Source organism: Pongo abelii, chromosome 1 (genome assembly GCF_028885655.2).
Source record: "Pongo abelii isolate AG06213 chromosome 1, NHGRI_mPonAbe1-v2.0_pri, whole genome shotgun sequence".
NCBI classification, from domain to species: Eukaryota; Metazoa; Chordata; class Mammalia; order Primates; family Hominidae; genus Pongo; species Pongo abelii.
In genome coordinates, this window is record NC_071985.2 from 138,511,804 (window position 1) to 138,531,106 (window position 19,303).

General features: G+C 35.4%; 1 protein-coding gene across 6 annotated transcripts in view; it reads right to left on the minus strand.

Annotated features, from left to right (window-relative positions):
- ABCD3 (ATP binding cassette subfamily D member 3) overlaps positions 1 to 19,303 on the minus strand; it is a 96,765-nt gene that overhangs the window by 40,640 nt on the left and 36,822 nt on the right. For 2 of the 6 annotated variants that reach the window (XM_009247621.4, XM_009247630.3), the window contains exons 2-4: positions 14,164 to 14,200; positions 7,847 to 7,945; positions 4,716 to 4,804 (exon numbers count right to left, since the gene is read on the minus strand). In XM_009247621.4, coding sequence (XP_009245896.1) covers positions 4,716 to 4,804; positions 7,847 to 7,945; positions 14,164 to 14,200 — 225 coding nt within the window. 6 annotated transcript variants of the gene reach the window in all.

Below are 19,303 nucleotides of genomic sequence, written 5' to 3' on the forward strand. Positions count from 1 at the left end.
CAGATAGATAAATTTGGGAAACCCTAGGTTAAACAGAGCTAACAAATGTCTTTACCAAAGACCTTCTCAAAGCTTTTAATGTATAGTATGTGCATTTTAACTCTCTGAGAGGGGTTTGTAGCATGAAGCATTTCCTCTATCATAGCCAAGATTCCACAGAACATACTTTGGGAAATGTTCCTTTAGACTGATTAAAAGAAATTAATACTCCAATGTTTCTACAGCCCCTAAAAAGTAAAACAGTTAAAAAAAAAAAAAAAAGGCTAACTACAAGAAAGTTAAATACAACCACACAAAAATGTTGTTTATAGCAATAAGAATATTAGAGACATTAAGCAATCAAGACAGTACAAAAGGTTCAGAGAATATATGTTAAAATTGTTTGAACCAAACCTTACTTAAAACCAAAGTGCTTTAGTGCTGCCCAAGCTGTGAAACACACAAGAACATGCCATCATTCAGCAATGGTTTACCATTGGAGTAGCAGCTATAAATTTAAAAAATGGTTTCTTGAATAAAGCCTTATTTCTGCTTATTATTCCACTGCAAAAAAACATAATTAACAAAAAACAATTTTACAATAGCCCTAATCACTACAACTTCCAAATGTTTAAGAATCTTTATAAAAGAGAGTTTGGTAATTTTTAAATTCTGCTTGTAGCCAAATGGGTGAAAATAAAATATGTTTTTATGATTAGATAAAGCAGCAACAAGGTATGAAGAATTTTCCTCCATGTCATGGAATTAGTATAGTTTCTACCTTAAAGAGGGTGTCTTTCCTATTAAGATAGATTTGCCCATACTCCAAAGTCATTAGTCACCATCAACAAATAAGCTTAAAATATGAAAAGGATATTAAAATGAAGTACATTAAGGACTATAATAAGTCTCTTTGAGGCTCTCTTTAGCAGAAATACATGAATCTGGACTTACTTTAGAAAAGGCAAAAAGAGAAAATAAATAAATCAATTTGCACTGTAGCTTAAATACTGAGATGGAGATATATGTTAACTTTTCAAATAAAATTATCCTGTATGAATGTACAGTATTTTAAAACTTTTTTTGAGATAAGGTCCAAATATTAAAGAATTTCATACACAGCAGAGGCTCAAAACTATTTAGGAGAAAGTTAACAACTTTAAAATGAGTGTTTTACAATTGGTGAATGTGGGTTAAGAATATAAAGAAGTTCCTTATGCTAATCTTTTTTTTTTTTTTTTTTTGAGACAGGATATCCCTAAGCTTAAGTGATCCTTCTGCTCAGCCTCCTGTGTAATTGGGACTGTAGGCATGTGCCACCACAGCCAGCTAACTTTTTTATATTTTGTAAAGACGAAGTCTCACTGTGTTGCCCAGGCTGGTCTTGAACTCTTGGCCTCAAGTGATCCTCTTGACTCAGCTTCCCAAAGTGTTGGGATTACAGGCATGAGCCACCACACCCAGCCCTTTATTCTATTTTTACAACTTTTCTGTAAGTGTAAAGTATACCAAAATAATGGTTTAAAAAAATGGTTCAGAAACTCATACAAAAAAATGAAAAACAATTTTTTTAAATTTCATAATTAAATTTTAAAACTGAGTACTACACACACGTGCACATGATTAGGGTCCCCCTACAAACACCCTTCAAGGGAGACCAATTAACAAGCTCTCAACTCCAGCTTCTAGTAAGTGTTTACGGCACTTACTTTTAAATATGAATTCACAGCCAAGAGTCACAGAATGCTTGAGGAAAGCCTCTAATGCGAATGACAACAGAATAACAAACAAAAAATGCAGGGAGCTAAAAACACATTAAAAACTTACATAGCTTCAGAGGTGAAAAAATATTGCATACTTAAAAGAATGATTGCTATAAAAATGAACATCCATATAAAAGACAACTCTTGGAAATAAAATTATAACAAATAAAAATTCACTGGATAATAAAGAAATTTCCTAGAAAATAAAATAAAATGGCAGAGACAAAAATAGAAGAGAAATTATAAGATAATCAGATCATCAGTCCAGAGGCTCCAACACTCAGCTAATAAGAATTCCAGAAAAAATGGAGAGGAATAATTTCTTTTTAAACACAAGAAAATTTCTCAAATGAAGAATAAGTTTCTAGATGGAAAAAGAGTTCACCTAGTGCCCAGCACAATGAACAAAAAAAAAAATTCATACCAATGTTCAGTGAAATTTTCAAACATCCAGTAACACATCATCAACAATTTTTTTAAAAAGATTGAGGGGGAGATTGAGGGAGGAACAAATCTCCAGCTATAACTGAGCAATCGTAATGGCAAGAGGCCTCAACACCCACCCTGGAGCTGCGCAACAGAATCCACTAGATGCTTCAAAAAGGTTTGATTAATTGAATCAGAATCTCTAGTGGTGGGGCCCAGACATTCATAGTTCTTAAAATTCTCCAGATGATTCCAATCATTCTGCAGCCAAGGTTGAGACCCAGAACAGAGTGATGTTCTCAAAATTCTGAAGAAAAGTGAATTCCAACTTGGAATGCACAAACATAGCTAAATTATCTATCAAGTATGAGACTAGAAGAAAGACATTTTCAGATCTACAAGGTCTCAAAAATTTATCTCCCTTCATCCTTACTCAGAAAAAGAGTGCATCTGCCAAAACGAGAAAGTAAACTGAGGAAGACAAAAACAAAAAATCCAGAAACAGGTTATTTAATTCAGGATACAAAGATGAAAGAAATTCCCAAAATAATGATAAAAGCAAGTTCAAACATGATTGCTATTTGGTGGGCCTAAAATGCAACCAATCCTGATTAAAGCAAGAAGACCTGGCACTTTGGGAGGCCGAGGCGGGCGGACCACAAGGTCAGGAGATCGAGACCATCCAGGCTAACACTGTGAAACCCTGTCTCTACTAAAAATACAAAAAATTAGCCAGGCGTGGTGGTGGGCACCTGTAGTCCCAGCTATTCAGGAGGCTGAGGCAGGAGAATCGCATGAAGCCAGGAGGCAGAGGTTGCAGTGAGCTGAGATCGCGCCGCTGCACTCCAGCCTGGACAACAGAGCAAGACTCCATCTCAAAAAAAAAAAAAAAAAAGCAAGAACACTGGAAACTACAAAACTTATAGGGCGGGGGTGGAAACAGAAAGATGAAGTTGATAGATTAATTGGTGTCTGACCATATTACAATACTGAGAAGATTTCGCAGTATTGTCAAAAAGCTCAAACTGAATTAGGGGGAAGTAGGTTTAAAAAAAACAAAGAAACTAATGTGCACAAATAACAGCCAATTTGTAAACACCAGGAAAAACAAAAAGTTGTATGGAAAAGCAACTACCAAAGTATGCCATGTGGCTCAGCTGTAAGCAATAGTCAAAATCATGTAAACAATAAATTGTGATTTAACCAACAATTACATAATTTTTATTATACATATAAAACATTGAGAAGATGAGCACAGAGGGAGTGTAAAAGGGCTAATTCTCACCTTCCAAAGTAGGAAATGAACACTTACACTGTTGAAACTGAGAAATCTATGAACAGTAATACAAGTATGCAATATGGAAACACAGACACAAAATAAGAGATGAAACAGTAAAAAGAATAGAAAAAAAGACCAGCTCCACGTAATGACAGTTGTGAGTGAGAGGAGCCAAGGAATTCATGTGTTTTGTCATTAAGTCCTGCAGGACATTTGACATTAAGCTATGTTCATGTATTACTTTTAAAGTTACATTCATATAATACTCTGATTAAAATTAAAAGGCACAGGACTGACCACAGGTTTCAGGGAGACTTGGGTGGAATGTGAGGGCCTACATAATTTACCCATATTCAGAAGTATGTACTTCAAGCGCTTTAATCCTGTACATACAAGATTTTTTACTGTCCTAGAGAAATGAGTCAGAGAGCATGGTCATAAAGCATTCTTCTTCTTCCTACAAATCTTTAAGAAGCAGATCAATAATCTAAGAGAAAAAAACCTTTACTCCAAAATGTTGGGGCATTTAACAATTTTAAGTACTGTCATTCAAAAAGTTATTTTAGATTAAATACTTTAAGGAATTTTCTGACAAAATATTGCATATCAGGAAATAAAATTCCTAGCAAAAATGTTTACTCTGACATTCAAATTGGTATTATGAAAAATAAATTCTTTATTAACAGATAAATGGCAAATTGTTATAACCCAAGATATCCCAACTGACATTTTTTACATTTTTACATTCAAAATTAGCAATTGCAGTGATTAATAATATGTAGAAAGACTATAATGAAAAAATATAAAAAGCACTAACACCAGATACAGAAAGAAATGTCTAAGAATTGTTTTCCCTTCTAATAAACATGCTCAACGTGATTCTTTGAAATGCTTTGAAATTTTCCTCCAAATTATCTCATTAATTTCAAAAATCCAACTTGGTGGCTTTTTAGAATTCCCATACAGCACTTATTATGCTGCATTTTAATTTTCTGTCTACCTGTCTCTAACTCTTGATAAACTGTCAGCTCAGCAAGGCTTGGTACAGTTTCTCCTAGTTGCTGGCATATAGACCCCATCACAGTATAGCACATTGCCTGGCACATGGGAAACACTAAGTAATTTTTAAGTAAATGAACAAACACATAATTTGACTTGGGTTATCTTTTACCTAATTTAGAATCTCTTTGTTGCTTATAAAGATAATGCATAAATATGAGACAAATTAGCATTTCATACATATAGGAGGAAGGTGATTGAAAAAGTACCTTTCAATTAGTGTCCCATTTTGAATCATCCAAACATCACAATATGTTCGAGACACCAGCATAACAGCAATAAGCACCAAGTAACCTGTCTAAAATAAACCAGGTATAGTAAATTAAATAAATGCATTTTAGAAAGTTCAAAGAAATATTACCTTGGTAACAATTTTTGGTTTCCAAATCTAAAGCTTTATGTAAGTTTCAATACAGTTGGCTGACATTTTTTCTATAAGTAATTTTAAATATATTTAAAGGGAACTCAAGAATATTATATAAATGAAAAAAGCCTCACAGATTCATTTAATCTTTCTCATTCAGAATTCAAAAGTGAATCCTAGGCAGGTCAAAAGACTTGCCTTCATATACCTAGTCAAGGACAGAAGCTAGGAATATAACTTAGATTATCTAGATTACAGTGTATTGTTGATTTTCTTATATTTTGACATATAACTTTAACAAAGAAAAATGACAGTAACTGCACATATACAGTTAAACAACTAACCAAAACTGAAGCCTAAAATTTTGCCTAAGTAGAATAAATTTGGTTTAATTTGTTAGAAAAATTTATAATAGTGTCCATGCCCTCATAGGGCTTTCAATTTAGTTATGAAGGGAAGAGTTACACATAAAAAGTAGCATACAAATTTAGGCAAACATATTTGTATCATTTCATGTCCTAAGCTGTGGGATGGGAAGGTTTGGGGTAGCAAAAGACAGTTATGGCATTAGAAATATGATAAATAGTAAAACAAAAAAGAGAATGAGGATTAAAGGTAAAAAAGATGAAGGATTTAATGGGGGAAAAAAGGGATTAAAATCATATGAACTATGGTACTGTACTGAGTTTACACATATAAAATTCTTGCAAGCTTCTCAGTAGAACAAAAAGTGATGTTAAAAAGTGATGTTTAAAGAATATTACTTAAGCAATGCTGTGCAAGACAGATTACGAAGCAGGGAAAGTCAAGATGCTGGGTGACTAGCTGGGAATCAGTTATCTTTCTGTGAGATGAGAATCCTGCCACCCCAACCCCAAGTACACACATTTAAAGCTGATCTTAAATTTTCTAAATTGGAAGAATAAGACAGTGACATAGAAGCTAAAGTAAGGGAAGAAGGCCTGCAGAGGGTGGGAGGCTGGCCAAATTAGCCCCTTCTACCTCCCTTACTAATTCCCAGGGACTCATCCAATGTCTCAAATTTGTTTTACATTCATTGAACCCCTGCAATAGTTAAAATGGACATTAAGCTGTTAACTGATTGGAAGGTAATATATGCATCTTTCCAGAGAAGCTTGTATTTTAAATAAGGATTCTTCAAAGGCAGGACAGTTATGCCTGAAGAGTCATTAGAAATATTCACAAAAAAGATAAACATTAAGCAATTTTTAAAAACATATTTGTTTTTGTTGTGGGGACGTACAGGATGTCACAGACATGATGTTGTAAACAAATGAAAGGCTGAGGACATAGGGCCAGATTGTAAAACAATAATCTCCTAAGCAGACGGTATTAAAAGGAAGGCCAAAGTCAGGTTGTGATTTACCCTATAAGGAAAACGAAGTCACATGTTTTGATTAGGATTTTAAGCAAGAATACAAATTGGAAAAGGAAAAGAAGCAAAAAGACCAATTAAGATATAATAATCCAGGTAAGATATAGTGAGAACAGTAGGAATGTAAAGGTAGAGAATAATTTATGAGAAACTTTAGAATACTTAGAAAGAACATTTATAATATAAGGGAAGGAGCAGATCTTAAAAGTGTGTGATCCCATTTTTAAATTAAAATATATGCTTGCACACAAGATGACTATATATCAAAATGAGTAAGAGGCTGACAGGTGCCAAAAAATAAATCTAGCTGCATTTTCTAATTTTCTTCAAGGAACATGCATTACCTCTGTCTAATAAGGAAAAAACAAGTGCTATTACTTTTTTTTAAAAAAGAATTTCTCAAGGGCAGAATCATCAGGACATGATGCCAAAGTGAGGGAAAGAGCAAATCCAGCATGATGAAGGAATGTACGTCGTCTTTGGGAACTGCAACGCTTTTGTAACAGTTAAGTATAGGAAAAATTAGCAGATCCCAGTGACCAAAAAGGGTGACAAGGGGAAGAGGAAGAGTTGAAGGTAATGATACTTCTAGTCTCAGAATGAGAGAATGCTGAGGAAGATGGAGAATACAGCATTATTTTAATAATCACTAAAAATGTTTATCAAATAATGAAGATAATCTTGATAAAAAAGCAAAGGAACGAATTATAAAACTATTCATATAAGCAGCTCACTTTCTGAATGAAATACCTGATGAATCCAGATATCATTTTGCATATCTTAAAAATATTTAATCAAATATATTCCACACTAATGTGACTTGTTAACATCTCAATGTAATAAAAAGGTTTGTCTTTTGAAATTTAATCTAGTGTTTATCGACAGTATTTAACTATAACAAAGCAACACCATTTAGGGTAGCTGTATGGCAGTACCCTAGTATTTCACATAAAATAAAATGAAATAATAATACTTCATAAACAAGACAAAACTATTTAAAAACTGGCACTGAACAAGGGTTTTTGTATGACAGGTGATGATTTAAAGACAAAAATTTAGTAGTCTTCTTGACCTACAGAGAAAACATTTGACCTACAGTATAACCAAAGTGTTATGATTTTACTGTTCTAATCTTACGTAACCTTGAAAGTTGAACACTTAATAATATAATTTGGGTATCTGTCTCCACCTAAATCTCACGTTGAAATGTAATCCCCAGTGTTGGAGGTGGGACCTCGTGGGAGGTGTTTGGGTCATGGAGGCAGATCCCTCATGGCATGGTGCTGTCCTCCAGATAGTGAGTAAGTTCTCATGTATCTGGTTGTTTAAAAGTATGTGACACCTCCTTGGCCCTTTGCTCCCTCTCTCGCCACGTGAGACACTGGCTTCCCCCTTCACCTTCAGCTGTGATTGCCAGCTCCTGAGGCCTCCCCGGAAGTGCAGGAGATGCTGCGCCATGCTTGTACAGCCTGCAGAACCAGGAGCCAATTAAATCTCTTTTCTTTATAAATTACCCAGCCTCAGGTATTTTATTAAAGAACGGCCCAATATACTTAAGATTATAATTTCATAAGACTTACCTCTTTACAAAATGTTCTAGGGACCATGATTTTCAGAATCTGTGTGAGCCTTGAGAAAAACACCTTGTCCACCACAGCTCGCTCCTTTTTCCCCTCTTTCTGCTTAAAAAAAAGAAGCCCTTTTAAGATAGCTATAACAAACATATCATAAAATTCAAGAACCATGTTTCATCTAAGTCAACATAAACAGCTATCAAGATAAAAACTGAATTTACAAAACACAGACTTGCAAACTTACACTGCTCCTCATATTCAAACATGTTTTTGAGAAAATAATGTTATCTAAAAACTGAATAAGGAAGTGAGTTCTGGAACCACATAATTATCTGGGTGAAGAAAACTGCAAGCAGAAGAAATAGCAACTGCAAAATACCAAGGTGAACACCTGCAACGTGCTTGAGGAAGAACAAAATGGCCAACCTGGCTGGAGCTGTGAGGAAGGTACCATTACAGAGGATGAGGTCAGAGAGACAGCTGAAAAAAGGTCAAGGGATTACTGAGTTTTGTATTAGCCACTTCCTGATTAACACCATATTTAAAAAAAAAAAAAAATCCTGAACAGAATTTTGCCTGATATTAAATAGAGGAAACTTTTGGATTTCTAGATTTACCATTTAACATTTCCAATATACAGTTTGTCAATTCACTCTCTCTTCCTCATAAAATTCAAAGACAGACAAGGTTCTTTCACTTATGCAGCTCACATTCTAGCGGGAGAAACATAGACAAAAAATAAATCAATATATAAATTATTACAGATAGACTAGGCAGGGTCATGAGGAGAAAAAAAGAAAAGTTCACACAGGATGGTCTGAAAAGTCTCTTGACATTTAAGCTTAGACATAAATAAAGAAAAGGCATGTGATTATTTAAAGTGGGTAGCAGAGGGGAGGGAGTGAAGCACAAGGAACACCGAGCACAAAAATACAGTGTTGGAAATAAAATAGGTGTGCACATTTCACAGCAAGATGGCAGTATTGCTGTAGCAAAGGGAACAAGAATGAGAGAAGTTTAAAAGGTAGGCAGGGCTTATAAAGGACAGAGCCTTGAAGCCACAGTAAAGATTGAGAGCTTACTGTGAGTGTAGAGGGATTTAAAAGAAGATAATCTTACCTAGCTCAAGAGTTTTTTCATTTTCACTAGCTCCATGAAAATGGAAGTACTAAACCATTTGCAAAGATAAGGAAACACATGACGAGACTTACTACTCTTGGACTGTTTGGGAGAACAGACAGGGGAAACTTCTTGGAAAAGGCGAGACACTCCAGAAAAACCCCAATTCCCTGACTAACTCTTTCCCCAACTCCATAATCACAGCTCACTTACCTGGCTAACTGCTGTGCTCCTGACAAACAAATACCTGTTTGTATTAGTAGAGTAATGCTATTAGTTAGATATAATGTAAATGTGCTTTGATTAAATAAATATCTAACTTGATGAGCCTTAAGTGAACTGTTTGGGTACCAAATTAGAATAATAATGACTACCAACTATATGTCAGACACTGTGCTAAGGCTTTATAGACATAATCCTAAGAAATAAGCACTGAGTGCAGTGCAGAACTGTAGGCCACAAAAGGAAGTCTGAAGGCACTGTGCTTATAGGGTTAGACTAGAAAGACAATAGGAGGGACTAGAAAAGAATCCACCTACCCTGCAACTGCTGGAACAGAGACTCAGCATTTCAGGTCTTTCAGACAAAGTTGCAAACCTCATCCTACTGAGTTACAGGCTCAGTCTACTTAATTCATACATGCTTGCATTCATTCATTCAACAAACAACTACTTGATCCAAACCCTATTCCAAATGATAAGGACACAACAGCAAACAAAACAGACAAAAAGCCCTACTCACAGTCCAGTTAGTTGAACTAGCCTATTCTCCTCAAGCTAAACCTTACACATTCAACCTAATCTGTTTGTATTTTCCCCAAACCCAGAAAACATAGGAAGAAAAGAGTAAAGAGAAGGTGATACATATTAACTACCTTTTTAAAAAAAGAAGTTAAACTACTTGTTCTTCCTCCTATCACCATCACCACTCCCTCCTCACTTCACCTTGCCTTACCTGTAGGCAACACCCTTCTCTATTCCTAGCTGGAACTTTAAGTGGCACAATCCTGAGGTGAAATGGACATCTCAGTTAAACAGAGGACCACCTGTTTCTAGCTACTCTAAAGAAATGATCTAGGACAAACAATGAGGAAGGTTAGAAAAAAAGAATTACAAGAGAGTAATGTTGAAACACTTTAAAATATTAGTTGCTAACTGATATAAAATTCCTCCTCATTTTCTTCTGTTCCTATTGTCACTTTCCCTATCCTTAAACTGACTGAAACCTGACGGATTTTCATTATGTTTCAATCCATGAAGGGAACTAACTATATTCTTCCAAATTATCATTGTTTTCTGCAACGGACCACCTGGACTGGGAGGTTGGCTCAGAAGGGCTGAATTCAAAGAGATGTCAGGAATCTTAATCACAGCAAAACTCTACCTGAAACCAATCTAAATAAGAGTAACTATAGAGGCAGTACATAACATTACTAGACTTTCCTAAGAATTCATTTTAAATTCACAATCAACTTTTCCCACTTCAAAACTTTCCCATTATTTTTTTTAAATACAAAAAAAGACCACTTTTCCCACTTCTAAACTTCCCAATAATTTTTTTAAATACAAAAAAAAGACCACTATGGTGATATAAGTTTAACATGAACATTATAGAAAAAGCAAACAAATCATTAAAAGCTATTTGAGAAGTCAAAGTAATAATGCAACAAAGGAAAAAAGAAAACCTAAAATTCAAAAGGTAACAAAGGTCAAAGTACAATCAGAAGTTCCTGTTGATATGTCAATCACCTTAGGTGAGACTGACTGAAAAAGATGTTTGAAATAGCAGTAAAATAAGAGGCCATGTAGTGCTGACAGAGTATAAGTATTCCTATACATTGTAGGGACAAGTGAAAACTGGTACAACTATTATGTATCATTTATCAAAATGTAAAATGTACACTGACTGTAAAATGTAAAATAACCCAGTAAATTTACTTTCAGGAACTTACCCTACAAATATACCTGCACATATGCTTAGCCACACAAATATAAACATCGTACTCTGTTTATAATACCATAAAATTAAAAACAACCTAATGTACACCAATATTACATAAATCATAGCAAAATTATTCAATGAAAACTCTATACAACTGTAAAAAAGAAAGCAGCTCACATACACAGAAACAGAATATGAAACAGCAGGTCTACAGCTTTAAACATGAAGTGACCTAAAAAATAGTATGCTGGAAAAAATTAGAATGATACATGCAACTCATTTTACACATGAATTTATGAAACTTTTAAATATGTAAAGTAATTCTAACTATATTGTTTATGGATACACACACATACACACACATGCCAAAATACAAAAATATGCATGGGAATGCTAAATACCGAACCCAGCACAGTACTTATCTTTATACATTTTGAATTCCATTATATTGTTCTCTAACTTTCTAATTAAATCCTTTTTTCCTCCTTAAAATTCATGTCTTATGAAAATTGCCTCTCCCCACCCTATCCCCATCACAAAGGATATAAAAAATTTCTATGAAAAAAATAGGTTAAATTGCTTTCCTCAAAAGTAACATATTCACTGTAAAAAAAAATAGAACATTCTGATAAGCAAAAATAAGAAAATTAAACCTACTGTCTTTGTTACATATCCTACTAGATTTCATTGTAGCACACGTGTGTACTTCCTATACATTTAACAAATGTGGCATCAGTGTGCATATTGTGTCCTTTTTATTGCCAATCACTTAATATAACCTAAATTTATCTTTCTCACACTATGCAACCAGCAAATAAGTATATGCTAAAACAATATTGTACAGAAAAATAAGAAAAAAAATGAGTAAAATGAATCTAGCTGTCCTAGAACTTGCAGATATCCGATATGCAAATAAGAGATATGACTAAGTTCAGATAACTAAGGTTTGATTACTCAGATAGAACTTAGACATGAGAGATCGTGGAGCTGGAGATATGCCAGAGAAGTGGACATAAGCACATCTTATCACATTTTTCAAAGACTAGGAAGGAAATATTACAGAAACTAAAGAACGACAATCTTGATGTCAATCACCAGGATATTCAGAGAACAGACACTGACAGGGAGGGTTGGGGAAGACAAAGAGACACTAATCACTAGAAGCCAGCATGAGTTTACTAAAAGTACGTCATGTTAAATTGTTCTAATTTTCTTATTTGTTAAGGATACCATAACTAGCATACTAGCTGATATGTAGAATGTAAGCTACATGAGGGTGGAAACTTATTTTTATAACTGTCATATACTTACAGCCAAGAATAATGCCAGGCATATATGAGGAGCTCAACAAATATTTACTGAAAGACTGACTTACTAAGTGAATTAATAAATTAATAAAGGAATTAGATGTTTCTTATAAAATTATTGTGGTCTCAATGGAGAAATAAGAACCAGATTTTGCTATAGTTGGATGTAGTCACAGCTGAATAACCAGAAACAAAGATTAAGAGATGTCACAGAGCAATCTCCTTGGTCCTTACATAGTCAATACTATCAGCAATTCTGTGAAAGAAAGGAAAGGCAAATTAAATTTGTAGATAATTCTCCTACTTAACATACCAGATGTGAGAATTGCACTAAAAATTAGACTAATGGTATAGGTAGTAGGTTAAACCCAATAAGCTGACATTTACAGCAATAAATTAATGTTTATCTAAAACAAATCAACTGAGTTAACATATGACCCAGCAATTCCACTCCTAGATACACACCCAAGAGAAATAAAAACATATCTCTACATAAAAACTTGTGCACAAATTTTCACAGCAGCATTATTATTATTCATAATAGCCAAAAAACAGAAACAACCTAAATGTCCACCAACTGATGAACTGATAAACATAATGTGGTATATGCATACAAAGAATGCTATTCAGCAATAAAAAGGAATGCAATACTGATACAACAACAACATGATGAACCTTGAAAACATTGTGCTAAGTGAAAGAAGCTAGGCATAAAAAGCCACATATTATATGATTTCATTTATTTGAAATGTCCAGAACAGGTAAGTCAACAGGGACAGAAACAGATTTGTGGTTGCCAGGGACTGGGGGAAGAGGGTAATAAGGAATGACTGCTAATGGGTACAGGACTTTTTTGGAGAGATGAAAATTTCCTAAAACTAGTTAGTGGTGATAGCCACACAACTCTGTGACTATACTAACTACTCATTTATACACTTAAATGGATAAATTCTATGGTATATAATTATATCTCAATAAATCTATCATGAATATAACATGTAGAGATGTAGAGTTGTTGGTCAAAAATACACCTGAAGTTTATAATTTACCATAAATTCCACTTAATGTAAAAAATAGTTATGGTTAAAGAAATAAAAGCAATTTTAGGATGAATTTTAGCAATATTGTATTCATATCTAGAAATGTAATCATGCTGATATATTCCATGCTAGTCAGGCCATAACTGGACAACTACATTCCATTCTAAGCACAATGCCTAAGGACACTAGTATAGGTCCAAAGGAATGTATACAGAACTGAAAAAGGATCAGAACCCATGTCACATGAGACATATTAGAAGGAATCAAGATTGTTTAGCACAGGAAAAGAAAGACTCATAAGATACAACTATCTTCAGATATATGTGGGTCTACTACAGAAAACAGAGCCAGGCAAGGTGGCTCACACCTATAGTCCCAGCTACTTCAGAGGCTGAGGTAGGAGGATCCTTAGAGCTCAGGAGGTCAAGGTTACAGTGAGCTATGATCATGCCACTGCACTCCAGCCTGGATGACAGATTGAGACCTGGTTGGTAAAAAGAAAATTTTGAAGAAAAGAAGAAAAGAAAAAAGAGGGAAGGGGAGGGGAGGGGAGGGGATAGGAAGGGAGGAAAGGACAGGGGAGGTGGAGGAGGGAAGGGAAGGGGGGAGGGGAAGGGAGGGGGGACAAGATATATCTCGATACAAAAGATATAACAGAGTCACTGCTAAGAAGCTAGAAGAAGCAGGGAAACTAATATCATCATGGGCTAGAACTAATGCAGTTATGGCTGCCTCCTAGAGTAACACTTTCCTGTCAGGAGTCCTATTTCAGAAAGTATTCCTGTAATGTGTAGAAGACTGGAGTATTTTTAAGTTCCCTACTAATCATAAAATTTAATCCTAAATCAGAATCATATGACAAAATAAATGAAATAAATGCATGAAATCCCAAAAAGAAGATGATTTAAAATTTTACCTCATTGTTCTGTAATGGTGGTTTTCCACTTTTCTTACTGCAGAGGAAAAAAAGAGAGAGAGCTTTACTTTATGTGAAAAGTGTTACCATTAAGATGGTTTTAAGATGTCAAATATACCAAATTATTTAAAAGCGTTTCTTCTTTCTCATATCATAGTGAGATAGAACATATTAAATAATAATAGTCCAGCTGACTCTTACTAAGCATTATTTACAAAAAGTGCTTAATAAATTTTAACTACCACTATTATGTAACAGACATTCTGTTTGGTAATTTTTAGGTGTGTGTATGTGTGTGTATAAATACAAACATAAATGCAAATCTACTTCTTCATCCTTGAATCATAGCTTGGCCATGTAAACCGCTTTGGCCAATGGGACATCAGCAAACTGACACAAACAGAGGCTTGGAAAATGTGCATTGCACCCTCTTACTGCTGGGAATCTTTCCCCAACCATGTGAGCAATCCTAGGCTAGTCTTCTAAAGGATGACAGAACATGTGTCATTCCCATATTACAAATGAGGAAAGTGGCCTGGAAAGAGTAAGCAGTATGCCCAAGGTTCATATTCTGACTACTAGTCTAGGCTACCTCCCAAAACAATATAATTAGCTGGGCATCGGTCCTTTCCATAACGCACTACCATGGCACCCTATGCTTCTATATAACATTGATCATGTTTTAAATTTCTTGTTGGATGTATATTCCCTTCCATTAAACTAGCTCCATGCTATCAGGAGCTACTGCAGACTGGTTTCTCTGAAGCTGAGGTAATATGGTGTCTGGGATACAAATGTTCATCAGGGATCAACACCTGTGAATGGAAGGCAGATAAACCAGGTTTGGACAGAACTCAAACTGATGCAAGCCCAAAATAACTTCAGCTAACCATATAGGAAGTTCTAAAGCAAGCACTGTCCATCAGAGTGCTCTCTGACGGGCTGAAATGATCAGGCCTTTTTTACCTCCGCCTTGCTCAGTCTGCAAATGCATGCTGCCCCAGGAAGTCTGTGACATGAGGAGAGGGGAGTGTCTCTAGAGCTGAGCCAGACTCTAAGGTGGGGGGACAAGGGCAGGGAAAGAGGGGACTGTCAGGATCTCACATTTCTCACAGCTGGGCAGGAAACCCTTCTTTAAAGGGGAATCTGAGTCTACTACAGGGGTCATACATTATTCAACCCTCTATGTTCAACATCTATTTGAACTCCGATGATCTGCAGAATGCACATCTTCAGTAGTAAGATAACAGGCCACCAAACAAGACTAGAAAGCCAAACTTAACTACAATAGATGCGCTTATTTTAAAAAGCACGTAGGTTATTATTATTTCTAATTTCAGTTGTATTATATGATATTTTAAATACAATTATTTATCTGTTTAAAATCTTTTATGAATTGTAAAACTGTTATACAAAATGCATTTTAGCACGACAAAACAATGCAGTGAAGAGATAAACTATGGGAGAAAATATTTGCAACCATACACCTGATTAGGGGTTAGTATCCAAAATATATAAGGAACTCAAACAACTCAATAGCAAGACAACAATCCAATTTTAAAAAACGAGCAAAGGACCCAAATAGACATTTCTCAAAAGACATATAAATGGCCAGCTAGTATGTGAAAAAATGCTCAGCATCACTAATCATCAGAAAAATGCAAATCAAAACCACAATGGGATAACACTCATACTTCTTAGGATGACTACTATCAAAAAGATAAAAGATAACTGTTGGCAAGGACGTGGAGAAAAGAGAACACTTGTACATTGTTGGTTGAGAAGAATATAAATTAGTACAACCATTACGGAAAACAGTATGGAGGTTCCTCAAAAAATTAAAACATAACTACCATATGATCCAGCAATCCCACTTCTGGGTATAGATCCTAAGGAAATGAAATCAGTATCTCAAAGAGGTATCTGCACTCTCACGTTCCCTGCATCATTATTCATAACAGTAAAAGATATGGAATCAACCTGAGTGTCCATTGAGAGATGAATGGATAAAGAATATGTGGTATATAAATATAATGGAATAAATTCAGCTTAAAAAAAAAAAGGAGCTAAGTGTGGCAGCTCAGGCCTGTAATCCTAGCACTTCAGAAGCCCGAGGCGGGAGGACTGCCTGAGCTCAGGAGTTCAAGACCAGCCTGGGCAACATGGTGAAACCCTGTCTCTACTAAAATACAAAAAAATAGTCCAGTGTGGAGGCATGCACCTGCAGTCTCAGCTACTTGGGAGGCTGAGGCAGAAGAATTGGCTTGAACCTGGGAGGCAGAGGTTGCAGTGAGCCAAGATTATGCCACTGCACTCCAGCCTGGGCGACAGAGCAAGACTCCGTCTCCAAAAAAAAAAAAAATTCTGTCATTTGCAACAACATGGATGAACCTGGGGGACATTATACTAAATGAAATAAGCCAGGCCCAAAAAGACAAATTCTGCACGATCTCACTTACATGTGGAATCTAAAAAAGTCAAACTCATAGAAGCAGAGAATAGAATGGTGGTTGTCAGGGGCTCAGGGGTTGGGGGAAATGGGGAAAAGCTGGTCAAAAGGTACAAAGTTCAGTCACGCAAGATGAATAAGTTCTGGAGATCTAATGTACAGAATGATGACTATAGCTTGACAATACTAATCATTTCACAATGTATATGTATATCAACATAAAAATAAAAAAATTAATATTCAATAAAAATGCCACACTGCTTACCACTAATGTTATAAATTGATATGTAGAGATAAATGGAGATTCATGCAGTACGATGCTCACAAAAATACATATATACATGTACACACACACCTACCAGTGAGTCACATGATCAGTCAGCTCTCCCATCACTTCATCACTTTTCTCTCTCCAAGTTTCCATGAAATACCTTGTTCAGAGGGAACCATGACATCTTATAAAGCTTCAATTGGCCTGAACACATAATCTACATATAAGTCCTATTTTCTTTAATCAGTCTGTGACAATTAAAATTTCTTGCCAGGTGCAGTGGCTTACACCTATAATCCCAGCACTTTGGGAGGCTAAGGTGGGAGGATCACCTGAGGTCGGGAGTTTGAGACCAGCCTGACCGACATGGAGAAACCCCGTCTCTACTAAAAATACAAAATTAGCCGGGCGTGATGGTGCATGCCTGTAATCCCAGCTACTCGGGAGGCTGAGGCAGAAGAATCGCTTGAACCCGGGAGGCGGAGGTTGTGGTGAGCCAAGATCGTGCCATCGCCCTCCAGCCTGGGCAATGAGAGCAAAACTCGGTCTCAAAAAAAAAAAAAAAAAATTCATTTATAAGTTTCTTAAAAACTTCTTTATGAGATTTGTTTCTCAGGAAGTTCTATGAAAATACCTTTCACCTGTAGTTATCACTAAAAAAGAAATTTTTAATAGCAAAACAATTCAGTATGAGTACAGAAGTTGAAGATGATTTTCTTGACTTTACATTAATACACATTAACCTGATATAAGTTCCAATACAGCAGATTTATCATACATGTGGGCTCTAGATGATCACTTAGCAACCATTGAAACACAATACTGGCACTAAAATCTGTATAGCATGGTAGTCATTCAGATAACCCAGAATATGCTTATATTAATTTATTTTTAATTTATCATCAAAATGAAAACAAAATTCGTTCTTTTATAAAGAAAGTTCTAGGCCAGGTGTGGTGGCTCATGCCTGTAATCCCAGCATCTTGGGAGGCCGAGGCTAGTGGATCACTTGAGGTCAGGAGTTTGAGACCAGCCTGGCCAACATGGCAAAACGCTGTCTCTACTAAAAATATAAAAATTAGCTGGGCATGGTGGTGTACATCTGTAATCCCAGCTACTCGGGAGGCTGAGGCAGAAGAATGGCTTGAACCCTGGAGGCAGAGGTTGCAGTGGGCCAAGATCGCACCACTGCACTCCAGCTTGGGTGACAGACCAAGACTTCATCTTAAAAAAAAAAAAGAAAGAAAGTTCTGTAAGAATTTAGACCCTGATGCATCTTTAGACCTACTATCTCTAGGTCATAGAGATACTATCCCAGACCACCTCAGTCAAACCACAAAATCAACTATCTACCCTTTCTCTGACCCCTTCCCTCAAAATCTCTAGCTTCCTCCTCTTTCCTGAGCCCCTGACTTGAATATCTGATTTTAAATAAGGTATCTGTACCTGGATTTAATGCAAACATGTCTATATCTGAACTCACCTTTCCACCCCAAATCTATTCTTCCATTATTCCATACTGAACATAAGCCCTAAATCAGTGATCACACCTTCATCTACCAGCTACTCAAACCACAAAGCTGTGAATTATTCTAAGATATTTATTTTCCTTTTCTCATACACTTCATTTCCAATCTCTCTCTATGCTCTTTCCATTTCTACTGCTATGATTTCAATTCAGGCCATCAAAATTTCTCATGTGAACTATTATAACATTCTCACTTGTTTTCTGAGTTCGTTATCATTAGTTTCTGTCCTCTTTCAATTTATTTCCATAACCACATCAAATATGTGTATATGTATATACATACTGAATATACCCAAGTACATACACATATGCACACCCATACATATATGTATAGACCACATACATCTATATAAAATATACATCCTGTGGAATTCACCTAAAGCAATGCTCAGAACCTTATTTCAATAAAAAATGAAAAAAAAAAGATAACTAATATAAGCATCCAACCAAAAGTTTATAAAGAACAAAAAAAAGCAGAAGAAATTTAAAACCACCCAAGCAGAATCTAATGAGTTAGAAAACATTAGAAAAGAAAATACCAACACATTAAAATTCAAGAGTTGATTCTTTGGAAAATAAATCACGAGACAATCTGATTTTAAAAGGAGTACAAAAACAAAAAATAAAAAAAAAGAGCACAAAAATAGATAAAATTTGAAAAAAAAAAAAGGTAAAAGACTTCTTATCTCAACTCTATGTAAAGAAATTTGAAAGCCTGAATGAAATGGGTAATTTTCTAGAAAAATATAATTTTCCAAACCTAGCAGAGAGAAGAAAAAACAGACTGAAAAACTGAAATTATAAAATTGTCTGAGAGCTGCCCACCTCCTACCCTTCCATTCCCCAAAAAAGAACCAAACCAAACAATTTACCAGGGAATTCTAACAAAACC